Source organism: Chelonoidis abingdonii, chromosome 22, assembly GCF_003597395.2.
Source record: "Chelonoidis abingdonii isolate Lonesome George chromosome 22, CheloAbing_2.0, whole genome shotgun sequence".
NCBI lineage: Eukaryota > Metazoa > Chordata > Testudines > Testudinidae > Chelonoidis > Chelonoidis abingdonii.
In genome coordinates this window covers 53292-79296 of record NC_133790.1, presented here as the reverse complement: position 1 = coordinate 79296, position 26005 = coordinate 53292, and the positions used below count along the sequence as shown (strand labels likewise).

Sequence of the window (26005 nt, the reverse complement as noted above, 5' to 3'; positions counted from 1 at the left end):
AGAGAAGTTGAAGAGGGAAATAATCTGTTTCATTTCTCCTAAGCTATTGTTGGGGTGAAGCTTTAAAAAAGCAGTATCATGAGTTGATATCAGAAGAGAGGTTCAGATTATTATTCTTGTAAAACAAATGGCTGTTTAGCATTTTGCACATCGGTAGCATTTTCCACCAGAGGCTCTCAGTGCAACCTTAATCTGTCTGCTTTATAGCCCCCTTGGCAGGTATGTCAGTACTATCCCCATTCTACTGGTAAGTAAACTGACACAATGAAGGAAAATAATTTGCCCAAATTAATTCTGTGCTATAGCCAAGAGCTGACCCCAGATCTCTGCCAATGATTTTGAAGGCTTCTGTCACCTTAGCAACTTCTATGTCCTCGCCTTGCACCCCTTTCTTCTTTGCACTAAGGTGGGAATATTTTTACTTTTTTTTTAAATCCAAACCATGTTGCTGGAGGGATGTTTAATTGGTTGTAGGGTAAGGAGCAATTACACTGGCAAGAAATGACCTTCAGACTTGTGGAAATGAGCAAAGCAGCTTGATTATGAAACTTGCAAACAATCTGTGAAGTTTGGCAAATTAAACACCAAAGCATGCCCTAGAGTGTTGGGGTCTTGGCATGTCAGGCCATAAGTGAGCTGCTTTGGCAGAGCTGTCTGGTGGCCCCATGACTGATTTAGCAGTGGATGCTGCAAACTAGAGGTAGTTTATAATGAGTGAAGGGCTAAGGTTGCTGTAGAAAAGGGATGGGCAAACTTTTTGGCCCAAGGGCCACATCTGGGTATGGAAACTGTATGATGGGCTATGAATGCTCATGAAATTTGGGGGTTGGGGTGTGGGCAGATATGAGGAGTTCAGGGTGTGGGAGGGGGCTCTGGGCTGGGGCAGGGTGTTGGGGGGTGAGGGCTTCAGCTGGGTGTATTGGCTCTGGGGTAGGGCTGGAGATGAGAGGTTGGGGGTGCAGGAAGGTGTTCTGGGCTGGGACCAAGAGGTTTGGGGCACTAGAGGGGGTCGAGATACAGGCTTCAGGTGGTGCTTACCTCAAGCAGCTCCCAGAAGCAGTGGCATGTCCCCCCTCCGGCTCCTATGCGGAGGTGCAGCCAGACAGCTCAGCATGCTGCCCTGTCCACGGCGCTGCCCCTGCAGCTCCCATTGGTTGTGGTTCCAGTGGGAGCTGCGGGGGCGGCACTTGGGGTGGGGACAGCGTGCAGAGCCCCCTGGCTGACCCTATGCTTAGGAGCCAGAGTGGGGACATGCCGTTGCTTCTGTGAGCTGTGCAGAGCCACGGCATGCACAAAGTGGGGCAAGCCCCAGCTGGAGTGCAGCAAGCCCTGGATCCACTCTCTGGCGGAAACTCGAGGGCCAGATTAGAACATTCGAAGGGCCGGATGTGGCTCCCAGGCTGTAGTTTGTCCGCCTCTGCTGTAGAGGTTTCATTGTACAAGTGTGTCACCTTTCTGCAAATCCCTTTCACAAAAAATCCGATATCCTGTGCTCTATTGTATATGCTGCTCCTTCATGTAGCAATTATTATAATCTCAGTTATGCGTAGATATCTGTTGCAGTGTTTTTAGAAGAACAAATGCAAAGACAAATCTGCTACCACATTTAGAAGTGGTGATGATATGGTGAGAGAGAGAGAAACATCTGCCCTAAATACCTGTATACGCCAGAGGAAATGTGACTGACAGCTGGCAGCCAGAGGACTATGAGTTCAGATCTCACTTCTACCAACTGTTTCTTTCCACCCTATCACTACCCTTATTATTGACTAAGACATTGAGCCCCAACCATAGATGGTGTCAAGGATGAGCTACAAGCCCCCATTAATTGTTGTGGGGTTTTTTTGTTTTTGTTTGTTTGTTTTTTTTGGCAAAGTTACACAACATCATTGTATGCACAGTGAGAAATAGAGCCCAGGTCTCTAACAAGGCAGACTTAACTTATCCAGTCAGCCACATTTGCTTTTCAGAGTCATCATTCCAGTTTTGACTACCTGTCTCTAGCCACTGAACCACATTCCCTTCTAAGGGACGGAATCTAGGATTTCTCATCTCATCTGACCTATTGGGAAAATGTGTGCCAAATCCTCCTCCTGGTGGCTAGTCCATAAAAAGGCTATCAGTTACTCCTGTAGTTCAAGTGGGTAGGGGTCTGAGCTGGAGAACCTGAAGATCCTGGTTAAAATCCTGCTGCTGATGTACATGGGAGATGCTATGGCTGTATGTCTGTCTTACACTGAGAGAACTTCTTTTTAAAACAGGTTTTGTATTTTAATTTACACATTATCATGGTTAGTTCTCATGCTGTCACTTGGACAACAGAGGCCCCCAAATGCATTATGCGCCTCCCTAATGTTCTGTCCCTCATGACAGATTGCCTGTGAGGGACAGGAATGTGACTGTGTCCAGCCACTATATTTTAGTCTGAGAGGTCTTTTCCTGCTTATATACTCTGAGGTGAATTTCATCAGGCCCTGCCAACATCAATACATGTAGCTTATCTAAATATTCTTTAACCAGTTCTTTTCCTTCTGCCTTGTTGTTAATGTTTGGTTAAGCATCTGGTCACAGTTGTGTGTGTTTTTTTTGTTTGTTTTTGTTTTTTAGCATGAAGACTAAAGCAAAATAGGCATTAAACACTTACGACTTATTGGTGTAATTTGTTATTAGCTCTCCTTCCCTGTTAAGCAGTCCGATGTCTTGCCACAGCCTCATCTAGGGCAGAGTGGGGGTGGGAGGAGAGATCTCCATGAGAGAAGGCAGCTGCAGAAGTCTCATCAGATGGAGGGATCCAGGTCTTTGTGAGCCCCAGGAGCTTGCAGGAACAAGATATGAACAGGTTACAGAAGGCTGTGACCCTTTTTAGAGAGAAGTGAGTATTACAGAGGCAGCAAGATAAAGGGAGTGTGTCGTAGGGTAAATACACCCCCTCATGGGGTGTCAGGTCAGGGTCAAGGTAGCAACTCTCCTGTGCAGGGCAGCATGGCCTAATGGCCAGAGTCAATAGGGCTGCCCTTCGATGCAGGGCCGTGTGACCTAGTGATCCAGAATGTTTAATAACTGGGACAGCTCTGCCATTAATTTGAGACATTGGTCAATTAATATCTTCCTGGGTATCCCTACCCAGGTGAAGATTTTTAGAAGCTCGGCAGCTATTATGGGGGCCATGGCCATCTGCAATGACATGGCCTGGGGTACCGGGGCACATAATCTACCACTATGAGGATATACTGGCACCCAACCCACTCTTTTCCAGAGGCCCTATCAGGTCCATACCAGTCCACTCAAAGTGGACCCCAACTACAGGCAGTGGTATCGGCGGGGTGCTCAGGGCAGGAGATGCAGAAGTCCCAAACTTCGCCTGAGATACCTGGCCAGAAATCCTCCCTGCCACCTCTTGCAGGATCTTCTCACTCCCCAAGTGTCCTGCCCAGGGCATGGAGTGCATTAGGCATAGTAAGCTGTGCTGGAACCTCTGCAGGACCAGCAATTTCTGGAATTCTTCCTGAGTTTGAGGTTCCTTAGCCAGCTGGCAGAGGCAATCATCATGCACCTCAAATTGGGGTGCTTGAGATGGTTGTTTGCCAGCACCATCTTCCTGCTTGGGGCCCACCATGTGTTCCCAGGCTCAGCTCAGACTCACGTGCCTCTGCTTCCTTAGGAACTCTCCGTCAATGTCTAGTCAGCCTCCACTGGCACCTCTGCCTGTGGGGGTGTGTATCGGTGTCTCTGGCTGGATGGCGGGACTTTTCCCGAACTGTCTGGGCCTTTGTTGCCCAGTAGTTCCCTGCCATTCACCCACAGGGATACCAGGAGCATAGCTGGGCCCCTTTTTCTTGCCTGGAGGCTGGCCACCTACATTTGGTCATAGCTGCAATGGCCAGGGCCCCCTGGCTGGTGGTTCTGATCTCAAGACAGCAGGTCGCTCCAGGCAGATCCACCCCCCTCCGCCCCCAGCGTTGATGCCTCCTTGCTGGTGTTCATACAGTTGCTAATGGCCTGGGTTGGTCCCGAGGACTCCCTATCTCAGGACTGCGTGTCCCCCCTCCCCAATCCACCAGCTGACCCCAGCTCCCTAGGCTCTCCAGATTATGGACTCACGTCTCAGACCCTTTGGCATTCAGGTATTCCTCCATTAAGGAAACGGCCTCTGCAAGGGTAGCTAGGCAATGTCCCTGGACCCACTCTTTTCCCCCTACTAGGGAGGATCTGGGTGAATTGCTCCAGTGTGACAGTTTTCTCCACTTGGGCCCCGATCAGCTCATTGCTCTGGGGCAGGTGAGGTGGTTGGTCGCAGCTGCATCACCATCTTCTGTACCAGGCATTCCTGCTGCTGGGCAGCTATCTCCCATACTAGCTCTTGTTGCTCTGGGCCAGCTGCTGCTGCATGGCCATCTGTTGTAGCAGCTGTGCCTGATGCTGCTCCTGCATTGCCTGTTGCTGACTTTCCAGTCGCCATTTCAAAACCTTTTCTGTCTCCATCTTTAACAAACCAGAATGGGGGGTGGGAAGGTTTTGTCTCTGGCTCTTTTTGGTGTGGAACTTTTCAGGAGGTTCTGGTTGTTGCCTGTGCTTTCTGCCAATTGTCATAGGGTGAGTACATCCTGTCATGGAGTGTTGGTGTCGGGGTCAAGGTGGCTGCCCTTAAGCACAGGGCTGAATAGCCTAGTGGTCAGAGTTGGTAGGGCTGGCCAGGGAACCTTCACTGTTCAGGGTCCCACAGCCTCCTGGCTGGGGCAAGTCAGCAACAAGCTTGGACCTTGTGGCCAAATTGGAGCATGCCACCACCCAGTGGTGAGGCTGGCAGCCAGGGGTGGGAACCCATGCCCACCTTACTCTACCATGTCCTAGCCAAGGGCTCTATCAGTGGTGAGTGGTCCAGTCACTGGGTCAGGTCAGTAGGATCATACCAAAACACACTGAGTCTGCTCCCGGTACCCCCTTGGATCAATGTCTGGTTCCACTGGACTACTTCCTAACCTGTTTTCTGGCTCCATAATGTGCAGGTCCTCAATCTCCTTGGGGTGTTAGGTAGGCAAGATTTCCAGTGACTCCTTTCCCCCATGGGCCTCAACAGAGAGCTGGGTACTCACCGGGTGTGGCTGGTCTCTGTGGCATGAGACTCTGATAGCTTCTGGGCAGATACCTGCAACACATGTCCGCTCTCCTGAGTTGGGCTACCCTCTTTTTTTTTTTTTTTTTTTTTTTATGGTTGGCCTGTAGTTGGAGCATGCCCAGCAAGGGCAAGAGGGCATGGCCTCTTGGCCTACAGGGTATGGTTAACCCTGCGGGGACAGAGCGGGGTAAGTATACTCCATCACAGAAGGAGATGGGCATGAGGTTAGGAATCTTGGCACAAGAGGGGTGATGGGCAGATATGAGAGGTGTAGAGGATGCAGATGGAGGGAAGGCCAGAATTGGGCCAGTTGTCAACTAGATGCTAGGAGATGCAGATATGGAATCTGGATTTGTGCTTGTGTTGGTGGGAAGGCGATTGGAGTGGAGAAGGGAAGAGCACTAGGCAGAGCTGGTGGAAACTGTTGATAAGCAAGTGGAACTGTAGCCAAGGGGGGACGGAGGGAGGAGGAGAGTACACACTACAGTGCAGAAGAGGGGTTTGAGGACACCTATGAGTGAGTGGCAGATAGGACAAGATTTAGACAGCATAAACGGGAACTCATAAAATCAATGAAAATAGTTGAGCAGTCAAATGAGAGGGGAGTAACCACGGTGAAGGATAGTTATGAGATGCTCAAATGACAGTTGAGTGAAAGCAGGAGCTGAAAGATGTCACAAAGGGGTGTTGGACGCATCTGAGGACTCAGAAGCAGGAGGCAAAGAGGATGCTGGAGAAGTGAGGGAAAGTTAGAGATTCCCAATCAAGAAGTACATTGAAATAAAAAAAAAAAAGTATCATTATGGTTAAAACGTACAGTAAGATACTAGGGTGATCATCATATAAAACCCTATAAATAAAAATACCCTCACTTTGTTTCCATAGATATTATAACTACTATAGCAGCAGCTAACTTTTTTTTTTTAGGTTTTTAGATGCCTTAGTATCTATGGTTCACACTGTGGTTTATAGATCTCTGTAAGATGCCACCAGTGATGCAAACACCTTAAAAACTCTGTGCAGCAGGGAGGCAACCAGGAATTAAGAATCATAGAATATCAGAGTTGGAAGGGACCTCAGGAGGTCATCTAGTCCAACCCCCTGCTCAAAGCAGGACCAATCCCCAACTAAATCATCCCAGCCAGGACTTCGTCAAGCCTGACCTTAAAAACCTCTAAGGAAGGAGATTCCACAACCTGCCTAGGTAACCCATTCCAGTGCTTCACCACCCTCCTAGTGAAAAAGTTTTTCTTAATATCCAACCTAAACTTCTCCCCCTGCATCTTGTGACCATTACTCCTTGTTCTGTCATCTGTTACCAGCGAGAACAGTTAGATCCATCCTCTTTGGTAGTTGAAAGCAGCTATCAAATCCCCCCCTCATTCTTTTCTGCAGACTAAACAATCCCAGTTCCCTCAGCCTCTCCTCATAAGTCATGTGCTCTAGGCTCCTAATAACTTTTGTTGCCTTCCGCTGGACTCTTCTAATTTTTCCATGTCCTTCTTGTAGTGTGAGGCCCAAAAATGGACACAGCACTCCAGATGAGGCCTCACCAATGCCGAATAGAGAGGAATGATCATGTCCCTTAATCTGCTGGCAGTGCCCCTACTTATACAGTCCAAAATGCTGTTAGTCGTCTTGGCAACAAGGGCACACTGTCGACTCATATCCAGCTTCTCGTCCACTGTAATCCCTAGGTCCTTTCTGCAGAACTGTTGCCTAGCCATTCCGTCTCAAATCTGTAGCAGTGCATGGGATTCTTCCGTCCTAAGTGCAGGACTCTGCACTTGTCCTTGTTGAACCTCCATCAGATTTCTTTTGGCCCAATCCTCTAATAAGTCTAGGTCCTGGTGTATACTATCCCTATCCTCCAGCGTATCTACCACTCCTTGTAGTTTTAGTGTCATCTGCAAACTTGCTGAGGGTGCAATCCATGCCATCCTCCAGATCATTAATGAAGACATTGAACAAAACCGGCCCCAGGACCAGCCTTTGAGGCACTCTGCTTGATACCGACTGCCAGCTAGACCTGTTGAGCTCTGTCTAGCCAGCTTTCTGTCCACCTTATAGTCCATTCATCCAGCCCATACTTCTTTAACTTGCCAGCAAGAATACTGTGGGAGATTGTATCAGAAGCTTTTTGGTAAAGTCAAAGAATAACACGTCCACTGCTTTCCCCTCATCCACAGAGCCAGTTGCATTAGCTTTGCTGCATAGGAGGTGAAATTTGGGGCAACACTCACTTTCATCCCTCCAGTGTCTGCAGCTTTGGCTGATGGAACGTCAGTAGTCTTCCATGCAGGTTCCTCTGGATTCCTACTACATGAAAGCACTGACTGCTGCATTCATCTTCTGGCAAACTGTTTTCTTCTGTGTAACACCCCCCCCCCCAAATGTGTAGGGACTTTGTCACTCCAGACACATTCTAGTTCTGGGCTTCAAGAAGTTCTCATGTCTTTACTGAAAATATCTTCTGCTGTGTAAACATGTTTACTAGGAGTTAATATTAACATGCCCTATTCAGAATAATTTCAACATGCTGTTGCTACACACTTATAGGAACATTTGGGATGTTATGGTTCTGATCTCAGTTCGGAGTCAGAATCTGCCCCTTCAATACCATGATTTTGTATAGTATGGTAACAGTTTCATCTTGGAGTGTAGGCCTTGGCTACACTTGCAGGTGTGCAGCGCTGGGAGTTACAGCTGTCTTCATACAGCTGTATAGGGAAAGCGCTGCAGTGTGGCCGCATTTGCAGAGCTGTTGGGAGTGGTGCATTATGGGTTGATCCCACAGAGCACCTCATCCCATTTTGCACTGTGGGTTGTGGAAGGGGGCGGAGTGTGCGGGTCATTCTGCTTCCTGTCCCAACACCCCGTGATGCATCGCTACATCCAGTAATCCCTGTTTTTCGTCCGTGTTTGCGCGCCATCTTGACTCTTTCAAAGGTTTCTGTGCAGCGCGATTTCTGTGGGAAATGGAGCCCGAACTGCTGCGGAGTATGCTGATGAGTTCGCCAGCACATCACGTTTGGCATTGGAGCTATTCCTTAATGATCCAGTGAGTGAGGAGTCCGATGATGATAGCGGGTCGCCTGACATGTACGACACGAAATTGCTGCTGGTATTCACGGAAATGCTCTCGCACTGTGGAACGCAGCTTTTGAGCTCGGGAAACGAGCACTGAGTGGTGAATCACATTGTCAGGAAGTCTGGACGATTGAGCAGTGGCTGCAGAACTTTCGGATGAGAAAGCCACCTTTCATGGGACTGTTGCTGAGCTTGCCCCCACTCTGTGCGCAAGGACACAAGATTGAGAGCTGCCCTGCTGGTGGAGAACGGGTGGCTATTGCAGTCTGGAAGCTGGCAACTCCAGACAGCTACCGATCAGTCGGAACGCTTTGGAGTGGGAAAGTTGACTGTTGGATCATTTTGATGCAGTTTGCGGCCATTAATCGCATCCTGCTAAGAAGAACCATGACTCTGGGGAACGTGCAGGACATTGTGGATGGTTTTGCACAAATGGGTTTCCCTAATGCAGAGGGCGATTAGATGGGACGCATATTCCTATTCTGGCACCCACCCCACCTAGCATCCAAGTACACTAATCGGAAGGGGTATTTCTCTATGATTCTCCAGGCACTTGTGGGATCACCGTGGCGTTAATTGACTCTAACAAAACAAGGCTGGCCTGGAAGGTGCTGATGCATGTATCTTTTGAACATGGCCTTTCAGGAAGTTTGCAAGACGAGGACTTTTTTCCAGACTGGAAGATCGCAGTAGGGGATGTTGAAATGCCCTTGTGGATCCTTGGAGACCCCGCTTACCGTTAATCCCTTGGCTCATGAACCATATGCAGGGAACTTGACAGGAGCAAGAAATAGTTCAACTACAGGTTAAGCCAGTGCCCGAATGACTGTGGAGTGGCTTTTGGCCGTTAAAGAGGCTGGAGATCTCTGTATGGGAAGCTAGACTTGGGGGAAAAGCAGCATCCCTGTGGTTATATCCACATGCTGTACCCTCCATAATATTTGTGAAGGGAAGGGTGAAACATTCAGTCAGGCATGGACCTCTGAGTTCAATGCTTGGAGGCTGAATTTGCACACCAGAGAGCAGAGCTACGAGAGAGGCCAGACACAGGGCTTCAGGATTAGGGATACCTGAGGGAGGAATTTGAGGCTGAAAACAAGGTAATGTTTGGTGCCTTGCACAGGAGTGAAGTGCAGTGGTTACATGTTAGTAGGAATTCTGTTTTTCCTAAGCTGATTTCAGTGCCTGTTTCTTTGCTGGGCTATGGTATCTTTATCTTTCTGCAATAATAGACTGTTTTCAAAGGCAAGAATTCATTTATTGAACAAGAAAATAACTTCTTGACTGACACACAACATTTTGGGAACCTAAAAGGCAGGGGGTGCAGTGGGGAACTGTACAGTTCACAGGTTTGAATATGTCCTGTCTGGAGTGCTGTGCAATGACTGCTGCACTTCAGGATGCCTATACTGCATGTGATGGGTTGAGTGCAGAGGGTAAGGGTCGTAGTTCTAGGCTGGTTGGTGAACGTAGCATGTTGGAGGCAGCTGGTGGTGGTGTAAGAACCTGGATGCTGGGAAGGGGGGTTGAGCTGACATTGGGGCACAAGTGAAAGAGCTTTGGCGTGAGGGCGACAGAGTAGTGCTCTGCCTGAATGTCTGAGTCCTGGATAGAGTCCACTTGCCGCACAGGATGCTTATCAGCTGCTTTTGTGCTTTTCTTCCTGTCCGCTGTTTCCTCTGGCGGATCCTGCTTTCTTTTTCCCTCCAGTCCTGCAGTTTTTGATTTCTCTCTGGCAGAGTGATCCGTAACTGCTTGCAGCACGGTCGTCTTTGCTTTCGCGGCATTCTTCCGGAGGTTTTGGAGTCTTTCACTGTTGATATACGGGCATCCAAGAAGTCAAGGTTGCTTGTAGAATGCACAGTTACAGAGGCAGCTGGTTTATATTCAGACAGTTAGTTATTCCCACACGTGAAGGAGTTTAGTCTTCACTTTAGCATAATTTTCCCATACCAAAGAGCGCACATAACCCACAGGAGCCCTGAAATGGTGAGTGAGGGGGACTGATTGTTTGCTTTCCCCAACGCACAAAAACGCCAGTACAGCCAGAAGCAAACAGCTGCAGGGGCACCTACACTGAACAGTCTCCCAACATTTTCCACAGGAGTTGATCCTGCAAGATATCTCGCTGCTGCCAGTTCACCTGGAAGATGGAGGGTCTTCTACAGCAATGCGGATTCTGCCCTGGCCCCTATGCAGCTTGCCTGTGTGCAGCAATGGTCCCCCCACCCTCGCGGTACAGTGGCATGGACGCATTAGCCTGACTGGAACAAGGACCACAGTGCTCTCCCAATAACTTGCGCAAGCGCATGCCCAGCTCTGGCTGAAACTTTTGAAGAGATTTACGAGGCCGATTACTGCAACGTGATAGACCACATCAATGGCTATTCAACATCTAGGCATGCATGCAGCCCTAACCCTCCCTTCTCCTGAAACATTTCCATCCTGAAAATAAAGCCGCTACTGGGAACCCGCTCCTCTTCTTGTCCTTCACACAGTCCTGGCTGTTGTGACTGGCTACCTCATCCAGCTTGAAAGAGCTCTTGGCTGCATGCTTCCTGGGACTCCAGGGTGTCTCCCCCATCCAGTACCTCTAATCTCGGTTCCTCCTCCCTCTCCTCCTTCTCCGCCTCCCCTACCCGCTTTGAAGTGTCCATCATGGTCCTCGGATTGGCAGTGGGGTCCCCCAATATCGCGTCCAGCTCTTTTTAAAACGGCAGGTCGTGGGGGCAGCACCAGAGCGGTGGTTTCCCTCACGGGCTTTGCATAGACACTCCACAGCTCCTTCACTTTAACCCTGCACTGCAGCGCGTCCCGGTCATGGCCCTTTCCATCATTCCCTTGATATCTGCCATAGGTATTGTAATTCCTATGGCTGAGAGCGCAGGTGGACTGCACAGCTTCCTCCCCCAACACTTGATGAGGTCCGCAACTCGGCATTTCTCCAAGCTGGGGCTCGTTTGGCTCGTGGAGGGATGTCACCTGGAAAGATTCACTGATTGCACTCCACACCTGGCTGAGCAAACAGGAAGGGGATTTTTAAAAATTCCCGGGGCATTTAAAGGACAGGTCACCTGAGGCCAGGGCAGTAGAGTTTGACTGATGAGCAGAGTGGCTGAACAGGCATTGTGGGATACTTCTGAATACCTTTTGGTGGCCAACTGGCGGAAGTGTTGCATCACCAGCGCTGCGTCGTTTTCCCCAGACGGAGGAGAGTACACGCCAGCGTGTAATCCAGGGAGATACAGCTCTGGATGTGCCTTGCAAGTGTGGACGGTGTATTAGTTGCAGCGCTGTAAACCCACCACCAGCGCTGCAACTCTCCAGTGTAGCCAAGCCCGTAGTTGACTTGTCGGTATGCTTCTCAGTTCTTATACGTAAATGGGAATCTTTCACCACAGGTTGTACCTTGCTGATACCAAATACTTTCATATTGAAAAATGTCCTGAGACTCCTTTCTAGATTCAAGCAACAAAGAGTCCTGTGGTACCTTACAGACTAACATGTATTGGAGCATGAGCTTTTGTGGGTGAATACCCACTTCGTCAGATGTATGTAATGGAAATTTCCAGAGGCAGGTATAAATATGCAGGCGAGAATCAGTCTGGAGATAACGAGGTTAGTTCAATCAGGGAGGATGAGGCCCTCTTCTAGCAGTTGAGGTGTGAACACCAAGGGAGGAGAAACTGCCTTTGTAGTTGGCTAGCCATTCAGTCTTTGTTTTAATCCTGAGCTGATGGTGTCAAATTTTGCAAGTGAACTGAAGCTCAGCAGTTTCTCTTTGAAGTCTGGTCCTGAACCATCAGCTCAGGATTAAACAAAGACTGATAAGAGATTTACCTCTTTCTTCTTCTCCTCTCATTATAAATGTTTTTGTTAGGGAGACACTCCTTGAATATTTTACTCTTCAGAAGATGAGAATCTTCACTATCCCACTAAAAGTCTGTTCTATGCTGAAAAATTTGGTGCTTGAGCTCCTGAGTGGCTGCTCTGTCACACCTAAACACATCTCTTGCACTAGGGCTCGCAGCTCCCAGCAGTGCATAGAAGTTCCAGCTACTGTTTGGGGTAGACTTGCTTTGAACTGGCTAACTGACAGGTCTCAAAACATAACTTGTTAACTGGGGATCATCACTGAATGGGTGCATTTCTAGTGGTGTCCTGCAAGGATCAGATCATGGCCCTCCACTACTCTTTCAAGTCATTGGTAGTGTTAAATAGCTATAGTGTCTTGCTGTACAGGAAGAGGGTGTAACTATAGCACTATATTCACTCACAAAAAAACTTTGTTAATGCAGAGTTAAGGTAGTCAGTGGTATTTTATGCCCTTCCAGAACATTAAGTTAAGCAAAACACAGACTTCTAAAAGCTAGGAAATACAGAGTTACGATGCACATCCATGCAATCTTAACTCTGTCCTGCTGGAGTTGACTGAAGCCTCTGGAGATTATTTGCATGCACTCCAATTACAATTAATATATTATATGTAGCTGTATGAATAGTGGAGGGATTAGCTGGAGCAGCTTGTCAGAGCTGTGATTTTGTGATATGAGGTGATCTCAGGGGTTGTGCCTCTCGAAGTGATGAGTCCCTGTCCCTGACTCCCATGTGTGTAATCAAAGGAGAGAGATGCATAGAGTCATTGGGCTGGAAGGGGCCTTGAAGTCCTTAAGTCCAGCCCCGTGAGTTCAGACAGGACCAGATAAACATAGACCATCCCTGACATGTGTTTGTCCAACTTGTTCTTAGTATGGGGATTCCATAACCTCCCTTATAAGCGTGTTCCAGAGCTTAACTTTCTTTATAGTTTAGATATTAGGAAAAACTTTCTAAATCTTTGCTGCAGATGAAGCCTATTACTACTTGTCCTAGTCTGGTGGATGTGGAGAATAATAGATCACCATCTTCTTTCTAACAGCCGTTAACATATGTGAGGTACTTAGCCGAGACTTTCAGGGTTGTGGTAGAATGGTCCCACACCCAGCCTGACAGCCTCCGTGCTGCTAAGGAGGATGAAAGTCTCGAGGAAGAATAATATCAAGCTGGAGTAGAGGGAAACAATCCTATAGTTGGAATCCACCCTCCAGATGTCATGATATCCTCTCAGACTGACGTGGGAACCCATTGTTAGGAAGAGCCAGGTAATAGTGATGGGGATTTGATTATTAGACTATAGATAGTTGGGTTTGTGATGACTGGGAGAACCGTGTGGTAAAATGGACTGCAGGGTGTGAAAGTTGCAGATCTCACAAGACATCAAGACAGGCTTATGTGCTGGGGAGGAGTTCAGGTACATGCTATGCAACCTTAACTCTGCCCTCTTTTTGGGTGACCCCCCCAATACACACATTAGCTCCTGTAATGCAAAGGCAGATGCAGTCTCTTTCAGATGACCTGGGACCATCAGCTTGTGTATTATCTGACCTGTGTTAACTGCCAGGATTTTATTTTTATGATCCTGGTTTACACTGTCTAGCTGGGTCTCTTTTCAAATTAGATAATTGTTTGGGGCAGAGACAGGATCTCGGTACCATACCTAGTACAATGGGCCCCGATGCTAGCCGAGGGGTTTGGGCACTGTTGCAATGTTAGGGTGTTTTTGTTTTTGGTTTTTTTGGTCTGAGTATTTTTCTGTATGTTTGTCAATGCAAATGCTCTTGGTTACTGTTGCCGTGCCCCATGGCTATATTCATTCATCATTGCTCTTTCTCAAGGAGAGGACTGTGTTGGGCTGCTCCCTGTTTGAGGAAAACTCTAGACTGGAATAACATTTTAAGTTCAAAGTAATTTCTGATTTGTCTGACACTATCAATCTTCCTCTGGAGTGTTTTCCTGCTTTTGGCTTCCTAACTGTTTTGCACAACTGGTTTCCAGTCCATCTATTACTGGCAAATCTGAGCTCTGTCAAATCACAATTGAGATAAGAAGTGTAAGGACTCCAATAAAAATATTTAGCACTAGAACAGCCTTTTCATCTTCAAAGGTGCTTCATAAGTATTAACTCCACCACCAACCACCACGCCACCCCTTAAGAAGAAGAGTGGTGTTTTCTTGTTTTGCAGAGGTAGAAAGTGAGCCAGAGTGGTTGGGTGACTGACCCAGGCTGCAGAGGAGTCCAGATGGGAACTTCTAGCACATCACACAGTGGGTTCCTGATTCTGATGCAGGGCTCTGGGGGCTACTGTACTGCAAATATTAAATCCTAGTCAGAGCTCAGCACCAGGTTATGATGTTGCTTCCCACAAAACCGTACTCTTATGTTCTCTGATACAGTTATGCAGAGGCCACTGCATTGAAATGGAGAGGATTTTCCACTAGTTTGCTAAAACACTCAGTGATTGGCTACCTCCTCCTTTCAGTCTAGTTGGTGGTATCTGTTCCAGTCTCAAGATCAGGAGCCTAACTCTAGATGCCTTTAAAAGATGCTTAGTCACCATTACCTTCTATCTTTAAAGGAAGAGACTGGTCCCTTAATGTATAATGAAACTTATATCAGCAGTTTGAAGTGATGGGACATCAATGAATTATGGAACGTCTCTCACCTTCTGACATGCCACTGTCTGAACAGCAAGCAGATATTTCTCTGTTTAGTGTGTATTTGACTGATAAATATACTATGCTCTGTATTTAGGCCACTAATAGAATATCTTGTTACTTCCATCATAATGAACATTGTCTTGTTTTCATGTTAATGTTTTGGTTAACGCTTTTACCAGCTTCTCCTCGTTCCCCTTGTTCTGTTTCAGATGCATCCACTGGGACTGTGTAATAGCAACGATGAAGAGGACTTGTATGAATATGGCTGGGTAGGAGTGGTGAAACTGGAACAGCCTGAGTTGGAGCCTAAACCATGCCTCACTGTTCTGGGCAAGGTAAGGGTAAAAATGACCACCAATATTTTCGATAAATGGAGCTTCCAATGCTATTTCTAGAAGGGGATAGCCCCCTCTTGTGACAACTGAGAAAAACTGGAGGAAACTTTTATCCCAAAAAGATCCTTTCTGAGGTTTCCCATGGGATATGGCACTTGTACCAAGCTTGAAAAAGGGCATCTAAGGTATGAAAAATGGCTGGGGGAGAGGAAAGATTTGGGCAAAGTAGGCCATTTAGCTCAAGGAGGAGTTTCAGCGAAGTATTGTGCTCTGCTGGTGGTGGTCTCATTGTGGTTATGTTGGGGGTGCATAAACTGGGGCATAATGGGGAGATTCATGGACTCCAAGGTCAGAAGGGACTGTTGTGATCACTTAGTCTGAACTGCTGTATAACACAGGTCATAAAACTTTCCCAAAATTCCTGGGGCAGATCTTTTAGAAAAAGATCCAATCTTATTTCAAAAATTGTCTGTTTTTGGAGAATCCACCACGACCCTTGGTAAATTGTTCCAATGGTTAATTACTGTCACTGTCGTCAATGTATGCCTTGTTTCCAGTCTGAATTTGTCTAGCTTTAACTTCCAGCCATTGGATCACGTTAGAGCTTTCTCTGCTAGACTGAAGAGATTATTAAATATTTCTTCCCCATGTAGGATCTTGTAGACTGTAATCAAGTCACCACTTATCCTTTTTCTTTGTTAAACTAAATATATTGAGCTCTTTTTTGAGAGTTTTGTGAAGACATAAGGCATGGAAAAATCTAGCAGATATGTACTAGATGGGGGTTAATATGAAAGATGGAGGGAGGAAGGGACCAGAAAAGACCTGGGGCAGTGTCCTGCTGAAAAGCCCAGCACTCTACTGCTGGGGAGTAAGTAGGGTACTGGGAGGTTTATGTCCCTGGGCCCTGCTCAGGGATTCAGTTTCTTGTACCCCTAGTCTTTGGCTACTGGCTGCTTTCCCAGCCTTCTCTGGCAGATGGAAAGTGGGAGAACCCTTCCCCTCCCCACCCCCCGAAGACCAGGGACGCTGGATTATTTGGGTTGTGGAGGGAAGATATCTTTGACTTTCACCAGAGGTAGAGAGTTTCTTTGCTGCTTCTCCACCCTCCTGGCTACTAGAAAAGCAGAAGGGTCTTTTGCTATTCTATCCATCCCCAATCTCTCTGTTTCTGTCAGGGTGTCTGAGCTATTGTACCCTGCACCGTTTCCTTTTTGTGAGTTCTTCTCTCCAGAGGATCGCTGCAGTGGCTCAGATGTAGCTCAGGGCTGTAGTAATCCAGCAGCAGCAGTACTATAGAATGGACTGGATTCTTGGCAGTTTCGCTACAGACCAGGATTCTGAATAGGAGCCATAAAATTTACCCATCCTGTTAACTTCATGTTGGCACTGGGCAAGGCACTGAGCAGCAGCTGGGGCACTAGAATTACTCTGACAGTAACTTTAGACTAGAAGACTCCAAACTCTGTGTCCTGAGTTCTCCTATCCTTGTTCAGTGTCCAGCTCTCTTGATCATCCAGCCAAAGTCCTGCTTGACCATTTATACTCTAAGATTAGTGTTTTTCAAAGACTAATGTTTAAACAAGAGATGACGTTCTAGATGCAGTTGGAAGTGACACCTACTTGAGGTTGCTTAATGCTTTCCATTATAAGACCTTGTTTTACAGCCCTGGCTATCTTGAGTCTAAATGTTTTTTTAAAAGCTTCAGCAAAAACTGTTTAGCATTTCCAAGAACAAGGTTGGAGGAAAAAAAAAAGCTTAGCCCATTTAAAAAAAGTTCTTGCAGTCTTTTCATTGAGAACTTCTAGTACCTCTATGAATTGGGTCACGGACTCGAAATGTGATCTGTGGAGGGTGCCATGGTGTCAGAGATGCCTTTGCCATCCCTGTGAAGATACAACCAAATTTAGCTGTGTTTATATGCTTCTGAAAATCACTATTTCTACATGATCTGTAGAGATTTGTTAGGGGTTCGGAGCAAAGTTTTCTGAACCTTCTGTCTGCACTGAGCATGCTCCAGTCCAGGATTGTAGATGCTGAGCAGGACTTTCCTTGCATTGATTCTGCCAGCAGTGCTGCGATTATGTGGTGCAAGACACCAGAAGTAAGAACAGAGAGACTTCACTTCTTTGTGCTCTCAGTGCTCCCTCTGCAAGTGCCCAGGCAGCATGGAGGAGAAAGGGGAAGCATCCTGACTCAAATGCAGTGTTTGAAGATTAGTTTGGTTGGGGACAGTCTCTGAGGGATGGGAGCACAACGGGCTGTAACCCCTAGAGAATGCTCTTTTCCAGAACTTGAAACTAAAACCAGCATTTCAGAGTCCCCAACATTCCTCTGCTGTCTAGCAAATAGCTGTGAAAATTACTGGCAAAGTGTGAATGTCATCCCGCTCTGGTGTCAGGGCCTCATAGTGGATAACAGCCTTCTACTGGTACCAGTCATCGTTGGCTCGTGATATGGATTAAGTTTCCTACTCTGCTGATGACCCATGTGGAGGTCTGTATTTGCTCCATGTCATGGAATTTTGATTTTTGGTTTTTTATAAAAATTTAGAAAGTTATATACAATTAAACTATATTAAGGCTGCAAAGTCAAGCACTCAAACTTTTAAGTATCAGAGGGGGTAGCCGTGTTAGTCTGGATCTGTAAGAAGCAAAATCAGTCCTGTGGCACCTTTAAAGACTAACAGATGTATTGGAGCATGAGCTTTTGTGGGTGAATACCCACTTCGTCAGATGTATGTAATGGAAATTTCCAGAGGCAGGTATAAGTATGCAGGCGAGAATCAGTCTGGAGATAACGAGGTTAGTTCAATCAGGGAGGGTGAAGCCTCTTCTAGCAGTGGAAGTGTGAACACCTAGCCAACTACAAAAGCAGTTTCTCCTCCCTTGGTGTTCACGCCTCCATTGCTAGAAGAGGGCCTCACCCTCCCTGATTGAACTAACCTCGTTATCTCCAGACTGATTCTCGCCTGCATACTTATACCTGCCTCTGGAAATTTCCATTACATACATCTGACGAAGTGGGTATTCACCCACAAAAGCTCATGCTCCAATACATCTGTTAGTCTTTAAAGGTGCCACAGGACTAATTTTGCTTTTTACAGATCCAGACTTACACAGCTACCCCCTCTGATACTTAAAAGTTTGAGTGCTTGACTTTGCAGCCTTAATTCAGCTCCTTGTATGTATAAACTGTGATTGTGATCATGTGATTAAAAACTTTTTGCTACAGCACCCCTCCCTCCCTCAGTTTATAGGGTAGATGGTGCTCTGGAAACGAATTTGGGTTGTGTAGTGGATGAGGTTGTACATTACAGAACCCCCGCCTCATTTGTTGAAGAATTGAAAGGTGTATCGGGAAGGAGATGGTATTGTTGAAAGAGAAAAAGATGATCTTGTGGCCGAGTTAATTTAATGCCACCCTTGAACACTGAATTCTATCCATATCTGTGCCACAGAGTTCCTATGTGATGCTTAGCAAATTATTTAAACCAAACTTTTCACGCTGGCCTCATTTTCTGGGTGTCTGACTTGAGATAGCTGAGGTCTGATTTCTGGAAGTGCTGAGTGCTCATAACTCCAACTGTGCTTTATATAAAGTACTACTAAAAAATCTGGCCCTCTAGGCATCTTAAGTTGGGAACCCAAATAACAGACATTTTAGGCAATTTTAGCTTTAATCTCTGTGCCTCCATTCCTTATCTGCAAATTGGGAATAATGTCACCTTACCTTGCAGGAGTGCTGTGAAGAGATGTTAATTGTTTGTGAAGGCACTGTGGTGATGGGCATGATAGAAAAGCCTGTGAGGATATTAATAATTCTATATTCAGTTCAGGGTTTGACCTATGTGCAGTAAATAAGGCCTGATGCCATATAATAAGGATTAAAAAAATTGAATGAGTCAACACCATTCAGACTGTGCTCTGAATGAAGCAGGAGTCTTCTTGTGGGGGAAAGGGAGAAACATATATCTGAAGATATCATAATGTGTACACACAAGGAGGCTGAATTAAGATTTTCATGGAAAACCTTAATTCTGGCATTTTCTAACTTTTGAGTCCTTGACTTCGTGACCTTAATGCTCTTGCTCTGTGCATTTATGTATGTAATTAAACTATAGAATGACATTGGTTTGCAGAGTCAGTTATTTCTCCATTCTACATCTGACATTTATAGCCCATTACATTTTTACGATTTGTGGTGAATTATTTCTCATTATGCTGAAGGGCTGATGCTGGAATCGGGCAGATGCAATGATGGAGCATGCTTGACATTCCTGTGACTGAAATAATTTCAGGAGCGTTGCTCGAACCTGCTATCATGGCCTTTCCCATGACTAATTGTTTTAGTGTGGGGGAGAGCCCTTGTAAAGCCACTCATCTTTCAGGGAGTGAAAGAAAGTGTGGGGGCCTGAATATGCCTTCCCAGCTTCAGATACCTTTTGATTTCAGCTGTGCCAAAGCAACTTGTTCACTGTGTTTTGTTATGCCATTTGAGGATCCTCCTCATCCTCATTTCTCACAATTGATGTTGCACCTTCCCCCAAACATCTTGCAGATGGCATCCACTAAAGGTAATTGTTTTATTGCCCTGCTGTTCAAGTTTGGTTTTCACTGGACCCTGAGACACCAAGGAAAAAGCATTCAAAGGCTTTGGTTTTTGGCTGTGGAGTCACAGTCACTTCCACAGCACATCTGAAATGCAGTGGATCTCCCATAAACCAGGATTTAAGGGATTCTTGTTTTTTTATTGAGTGCTGGCAGATTTAGTCTCTTTGCTCTTCATCTTACACACAATTCTCATAATACAATATCCAGTATAGATTCGAAGGTTAGAAATGTGCAAAGGGCAGACGCAAGCCTGAGAGTCTTGTTGCAAACTCAGTTGGGGGCTCTGCATTGCAAGGATTTGGAACAAGGCTTGTGCTGTCTAATAACTTGTATAGCAGCTTCCATGTATTCTAAGGTTCTGTCCAGAGCATAAAAGATCGTACAAACCAGAATACAGCAGACTAAAAGAAACAAAGTTTAGATTTAAACAAACTAGGTCATAGTGGTCAGTTTCCTGGGAAGGATAAATGACTTAGGTTCTGTAAACATATGCATGGAACAGTATGAACAGCTGTGAGTGTCAAAGATAATTTTGCAACTTTACAGGTATGTATTTGCTGATGTCTGAATAAAGGAGCAGGAGATGATTTTTCATTGTTCCTTTTTTCAAATAACCCATGGAATCTGGACAGAATGTAAGCCAAAAAAGGGATGAGGCAAGAAGACCAACAAGGGGATCGTTAGTGATTGAGGCAAGAAAAAAGCAAAGTATGGACCAGAATGTGGAAATAGCTATCAGATGGCATCTACATAAATAGTGAGAGCGATCTGAATGAAGTGATATTCATCAGGCTCAGTTTAAAGTGATATGGGAGAAGTAAATCTTAACATACTTTTTTATATATGCAATGTAGTTGTAGCTGTGTCGGTCCCAGGATATTAGAGAAGGCAAGTGAGCTAATATCTTTTATTGGACCAACTTCTGTTGGTGAGAGAGACAAGCTCTTGAGCCGCACAAACCTCAGTGCCCAGACCTGAAGAATAGCCCTGTGTGGCTCGAAAGCTTGTCTCTCTCACCAGCAAAAGCTGGTCCAATAAAAGATATTCTCTTACCTGCCTTGTCTCTCTAATACTTGTGTATATGGGAAGAAGCAATAGGTCCTAAAAACATTAACTTCTGGTTTTTCACTTATGTTAAATGCTAAAAAATTCTTGAATCCCTAACAAATGATCTCAGCTAGAGAGCATGAAATTAGGAGACACACATCCTCAGGATAAACCAAAAAGAACCTGTCTCTACATCTTCTGCATGCAGAAAGTAATTAGACCCCTGACAATTAAAGCATCAAGTGTCTGCAGATACAGAGGAAAAAAGTAGTAGCTTAAGAAGAGAGGTCTGTGGAACATTCCATAAGATCAAAAGATTCATGTTAAGTTTTTTGCCATCAGCTACACAAACGAATAATCCTTGAGCAACTGTAGGGCTCAAGTCATGAGTGGGAAACTCAGATGCAATGTAGTTGGCAACCTTTGCGTAACTAGCTAGTGGGCAGGATTGGGATTGGCAGACAGCATTTCACCTGCATGTCACCAGTGACAGCCGTGAATCCTGAGCAGGTTGGTTGTGACACAGTTACCATCTGATCGTTCTTTGGCCTATATGGAATGACTGTGGGCTCAATCCAGTTTCCAGTAGAAAGGTGAACCCACCACAGACCTACCACCATAATTTGTCACTAATTGCTTCCTGCTGTTGGTCTTAAACAAGACTCTAAAGAGGCCTGGAAATTTTTTTTTTTTTCATCCTTCTTGCTAATCCCCTGCCACATCAGGGCTAAGGCATGTTGTCAGATAGTGCATGGTGGAAGCTTGGCTGTTCTAGTTCTGTGTATCAACAGAGAATTCTAGTCTCCAGGGCTTTCAAACCAGTAATTTTCATGAGCACTAAACACATGGACAGATGTGGACACACACACTGATGCTCAAAAGCCAATCTGTGGGAATAATGTGTGTTGAGCATCTAATCAACCTAACTGTAGAAACCAGTGTGACTACAGTATCTGTCAAGGCTAAGAAAATGAATATAACGTAGCAGGAGGTGACGGGAGACTGGCTGCATTTGACTTCTAGCTGCTATTGTTAAGAATTCTCCTAGCAATTTGGACACCAGGATTCTGGGCAAACAAGGATAGAAAAACTTAATAGGGTGTAAATACAGTACAACAAGTGTTTTCCCTCAAACAAAAATGCATCTGCAAGGTCTAGTTGTAAACAGTGGTAATAAACTTTATTATCTCTCGTGTCCCTTTTAAGAAAATGCCCAATGTAGAAAGATTCCTGGCAGATTGTTGCAACCTTTGCGGAAGAAGGGAAAGCCTGTGGGGAAGTGGAGTTCATAGCAACACAAGGATTTTAAGTGAAATACATGTTGGTGTTGCAGAAGTTTCTTTAAAGAAAAAAGTCTGTTATTTTTCACTTCGTCTGCTATTACCATCTCCATTAGAGAAGCCTGAACACCTCTCATATTGTCTTCCCTCTTTCCCCCCAAAAAGTGTCAAATAATGGTTTTAACATAGAATATTAGGGTTGGAAGAGCCCTCAGGAGGTCATCTAGTCCAACACCCTGCTCAAAGCAGGACCAACACCAACTAAATCATCCCAGCCAGGGTTTTGTCAAGCCGGGCCTTAGATACTTGGAATATAGTCCACTGGGACAATCTGGCTGAGTATCTCCACTAGTGTGTCTGTCTGAGATTATCAACTTTCTTTTGTGATCAACTTCTTTGTCTGGGTTGTTTCCATGGAATGGAGGAAAATAGCAAACCCACCTATTTTTCCACTAGACCCAGGTATAATGGAAATAGTTTGAGTTAACAAATGAAGTAAATATTTTGAAACCTCAACAAAGATATGAAAGTTAAGATCTGTCTACTGTATTTTTTTTAACTTGCAGATTCAAATAGTTCCTCTTTCAAAAGACATTTTTGCACAATAGATGGACTAGTCTGTGTAAAAACCACAGATGCAGGGCTGTTGAACTTTAATTCTATAATGAGCCATAGGCCACTGGGAGAGAGTCTCCTTTGTCTTTGCCTTCTGACGAATGCAGCAACATAATTGTAGCTGGAGTTTCTACTCCTTTCCCAGATCCCCATGGATTTTCTAACTCTGAAGTCAGATTGGAATCTGCCAGTGTCTGTCCTTCATCCTTAATTTCATTGGAAGCCATTCTGTTAACTCTGAGAACTAAGTTTATGTGGAAAGTCATGTATAAAAAGTTGGATTATTTAATCTGGCAATTTGATGGTAGGAAGAAAATTGGTACTGTGGAAATAAATACAAGGATTTGCACAGAGGTTTAACTTAAATTCATTTAAAAAACTAACATCCATACAGAACATTGTACATATTTATCAGTTTAAACCCAGTTTATATGTTTACCTTGCATCTATAAATTAGACTTCAAATTGAACAAGTATAAACTAGATTTAAACAAATATGAGTGCTATATATACAGAGCTGCCACAGTTTAACTGAACTGGTTTAAAATCACACCTTCAGTTATACTTACGCAACTTTGTGTGGACCAGGCTTGAGGATGACTCAGGAGCTGTGTAGAAAGGTGCCATTAGGAATAACAGGGAAAGTGGCAGAATGAGAGTGTCAAGTGGGTGAGGAGCGCTAAGCTTTTTTCACATTAGAAAGCAAGAGGGAGAGAACTGAGGATGAATTTAAGTAAAGGGAAAAAGTCACAATCCGAAATATAACAGTGTTGTCCATCCATAACACAGTGATCTACCTGTTTGGTATAAGGATTCTTCTCCGGGCAGAACAGTAGCCTGTGTTTTCAGTAGCTTTATACCAGTTCTCTATCTGCTCATTAAATAGGCCCAGTATTGAAGAACAAGAATGTTTGTTTTTAATTCTAAAGAGATCTTTGCATCACAGGAAATCCTGTCCAGCAAGATTGAGCCTTATATGATATAATGGAAGGACAATCACAAGAGTGTCATCCTCTTTGCCCCCTTCCCCCTTTAAAAACAACTCCCATTTGAGCACCGTGAAAACTGGGTCCCGGTTGGGCAAGGGGTGTGTGTGGCAGCCTTGATTTAGCATCTCCTTTGATCACAGTGCAGCCCTATTTAAGGCACTGCTGCATGCAGGCGAAGCAAAGGCCTAGGCTTTACTGATCTGATGAGCTCGTGAATAGGGCTGGAAGGGGAATGAAGAAGGAAGAAGAAAGCTTTGAAAATGAAAAGAAAACCCCATGAACCCAACACGCATTATTGGCTGGATTTGCCGGTCAGTTTCTGCCAGGCTAATTCTGCTTCATTCTCCCTGCCCCTCCTTCCTCCTCTTCTTTCAGACTGTTTTTTTTGTTTTGTTTTTTGTTTTTGAATCATGGCTGTTGCTCCTTGGTTCTCAGGCTGGGAACCCACTGAGCCTGTTGCCATGGTCACTGGGAAGCTCTTAGTGCCATGTGCTTCAAAGGGAACCTTTTCCCCTTCTAGAATTCCTGCTTTCTCAATGCAGGTAGCACAATGAAACTCTTTCTCCATTGGCCAGGCCTCTTCGCCCACACGCTGCAACAGCACAACCTTGCCTTTCCCTATTTTCCAGAGTAAAGTTGTCTGAAGTTACAATGAAAGTGCCTGCACATGCTGCATGGCTGCAGGCAGGGAGTGCTTGCCTGTGTAATGCACGCAAACTTGTGTGTGGTTCTTTCAGTGGTGAATTTCCAATGCTGGCTGGCTGATTTTAAAGAAGTTAAACTGGTGGAACCTAGAATTACTAGTGCCCTGCCTTTTTCTCTGATACTGGGGCAGGACCAGAGTCAGAATGGCTAGGAAGAGACTATACTGAAGACCAGCTTTAAGCCACAAAACCTGCTTTCTCATACAAGCCTCAAAGTCCTCAGGAAGGGATTTATTTTTCTGTGCCCCTCCTAAGGTTCACCAAAGAGGTATTTACCTTCTGTGGCTCTTAGGAGGTGAGCAATAGCATGGCTTCACTCCCATGGATCTCAGCAAGAGGGAGAATGCACCCACCTCTAAACTGGCTGGCTTTCCTCAGTCCAGTGTTAGGATTCCTTAAAGCTAAGTATACTTCCACCATCTCCCCCGATGAACCCATTTATTGCTTTATTTATTGCCCTTGAACTTTAATCAGAGCATATCTCCATTGAGACTGACTAGAAGAACCTCTTGTGTTATGTCATAATAAGATTTTATTACAGTTGCCGTGGGTCAGAGTTAAGGTTGTTTTTGCTGTTGGAGTGAGAGTCCAGCATCTTGTTTGAAAAATGTAGCCATGGCTTCTAATTGTTTGGCTCTCTAATGGGTGTTTTAATTCAAACATTCTTACCAGGTACACTTAAACTGCAGATCTACAGGTGCAGCCCTAAGGCCAATTTATGGAGTAGGCTGTTCTAACGGGAAAGGGTTTTAGTTTGGATTTAGTGGAATATTTAAAAATCTGTAAATAAAATTGAACAATAATTATAAATCTGACTTACCTTTCATTTGTCCAGTCATTATATTGGAGTTATGTCTCAGAATGTTATGTGACCCTGACCCTGAGTTCATTCACTTTATGAGGTTGGCTGCTTTTCTTGTCCAGTTCTAGGACTTACTCAGTCTTTGTTTCCAAATGGTATCTCTGTAAGGTGTACCCATAAGCCTTTGCAGGCAGAGCTGTTCAAATTCTTAACCAAGCATTTAGGAAGGATAAAGTTTTTAGGCCAGAAGTGCAAGTGTGTATTTAATATTAGAGCGTCAACAACGTGCTTTAGCACTGTGCAGAAAATAGAGGGTAAAGTTTTGGCCCAAGGAGCTTGTTTTAAAATAGACACTAAGAACTTAACTCACCAGTTAATCCACGGAAGAGTCCATAAAGCACTTTATCAGACTGTCTTCTCTGGCATGTGCCCTACTTCAGGTGTACCAGAAGCTTCTGCAAGCAGAACTGATAGCGCATCAACATTTCAACTGAATTTCCAGGAGCTAGTTTCTTGAGAGGTGTTTTGTAGGTGGCAGGTTTTTTAATTACCCCCATCTCAGTTTTTATTAACAATTCATTTGTCAGGTAGGGGACCCTATTTTGCAGGACTCATACCTAATAGGGGCCCCTTTTAGAGAGGGCTCCTGGGACATTGTACAGTTACAAATCTGTTACCATATACTGGTTAATACTTGTACAGTACTTGAAGACAGAATTTTAAGTACTAAGTTGTTTCTCTCCTACTAGCCACTTTTCCCATGTGAGCCTCTGACTTCCTACTAATCTGTGGCTTCATCCAGCTTGCTGCAAGAAAATTCAGAATATCAGACACTCTTCTTTCCAGCAGTAAATTCATTTGCATTTGAAAATAGTT

The 26005-nt window shown here is 45.2% G+C and overlaps 1 protein-coding gene across 4 annotated transcripts in view; it reads left to right on the top strand.

Annotated features, from left to right (window-relative positions):
- The window catches only part of ZNRF3 (zinc and ring finger 3), a 115283-nt gene that overhangs the window by 41041 nt on the left and 48237 nt on the right, over positions 1-26005 (top strand). For all 4 annotated transcript variants that reach the window (XM_075059938.1, XM_075059937.1, XM_075059936.1 and 1 more), the window contains exon 2: positions 14953-15078. In XM_075059938.1, coding sequence (XP_074916039.1) covers positions 14953-15078 — 126 coding nt within the window. The remainder of the gene's footprint in view (positions 1-14952; positions 15079-26005) is intronic.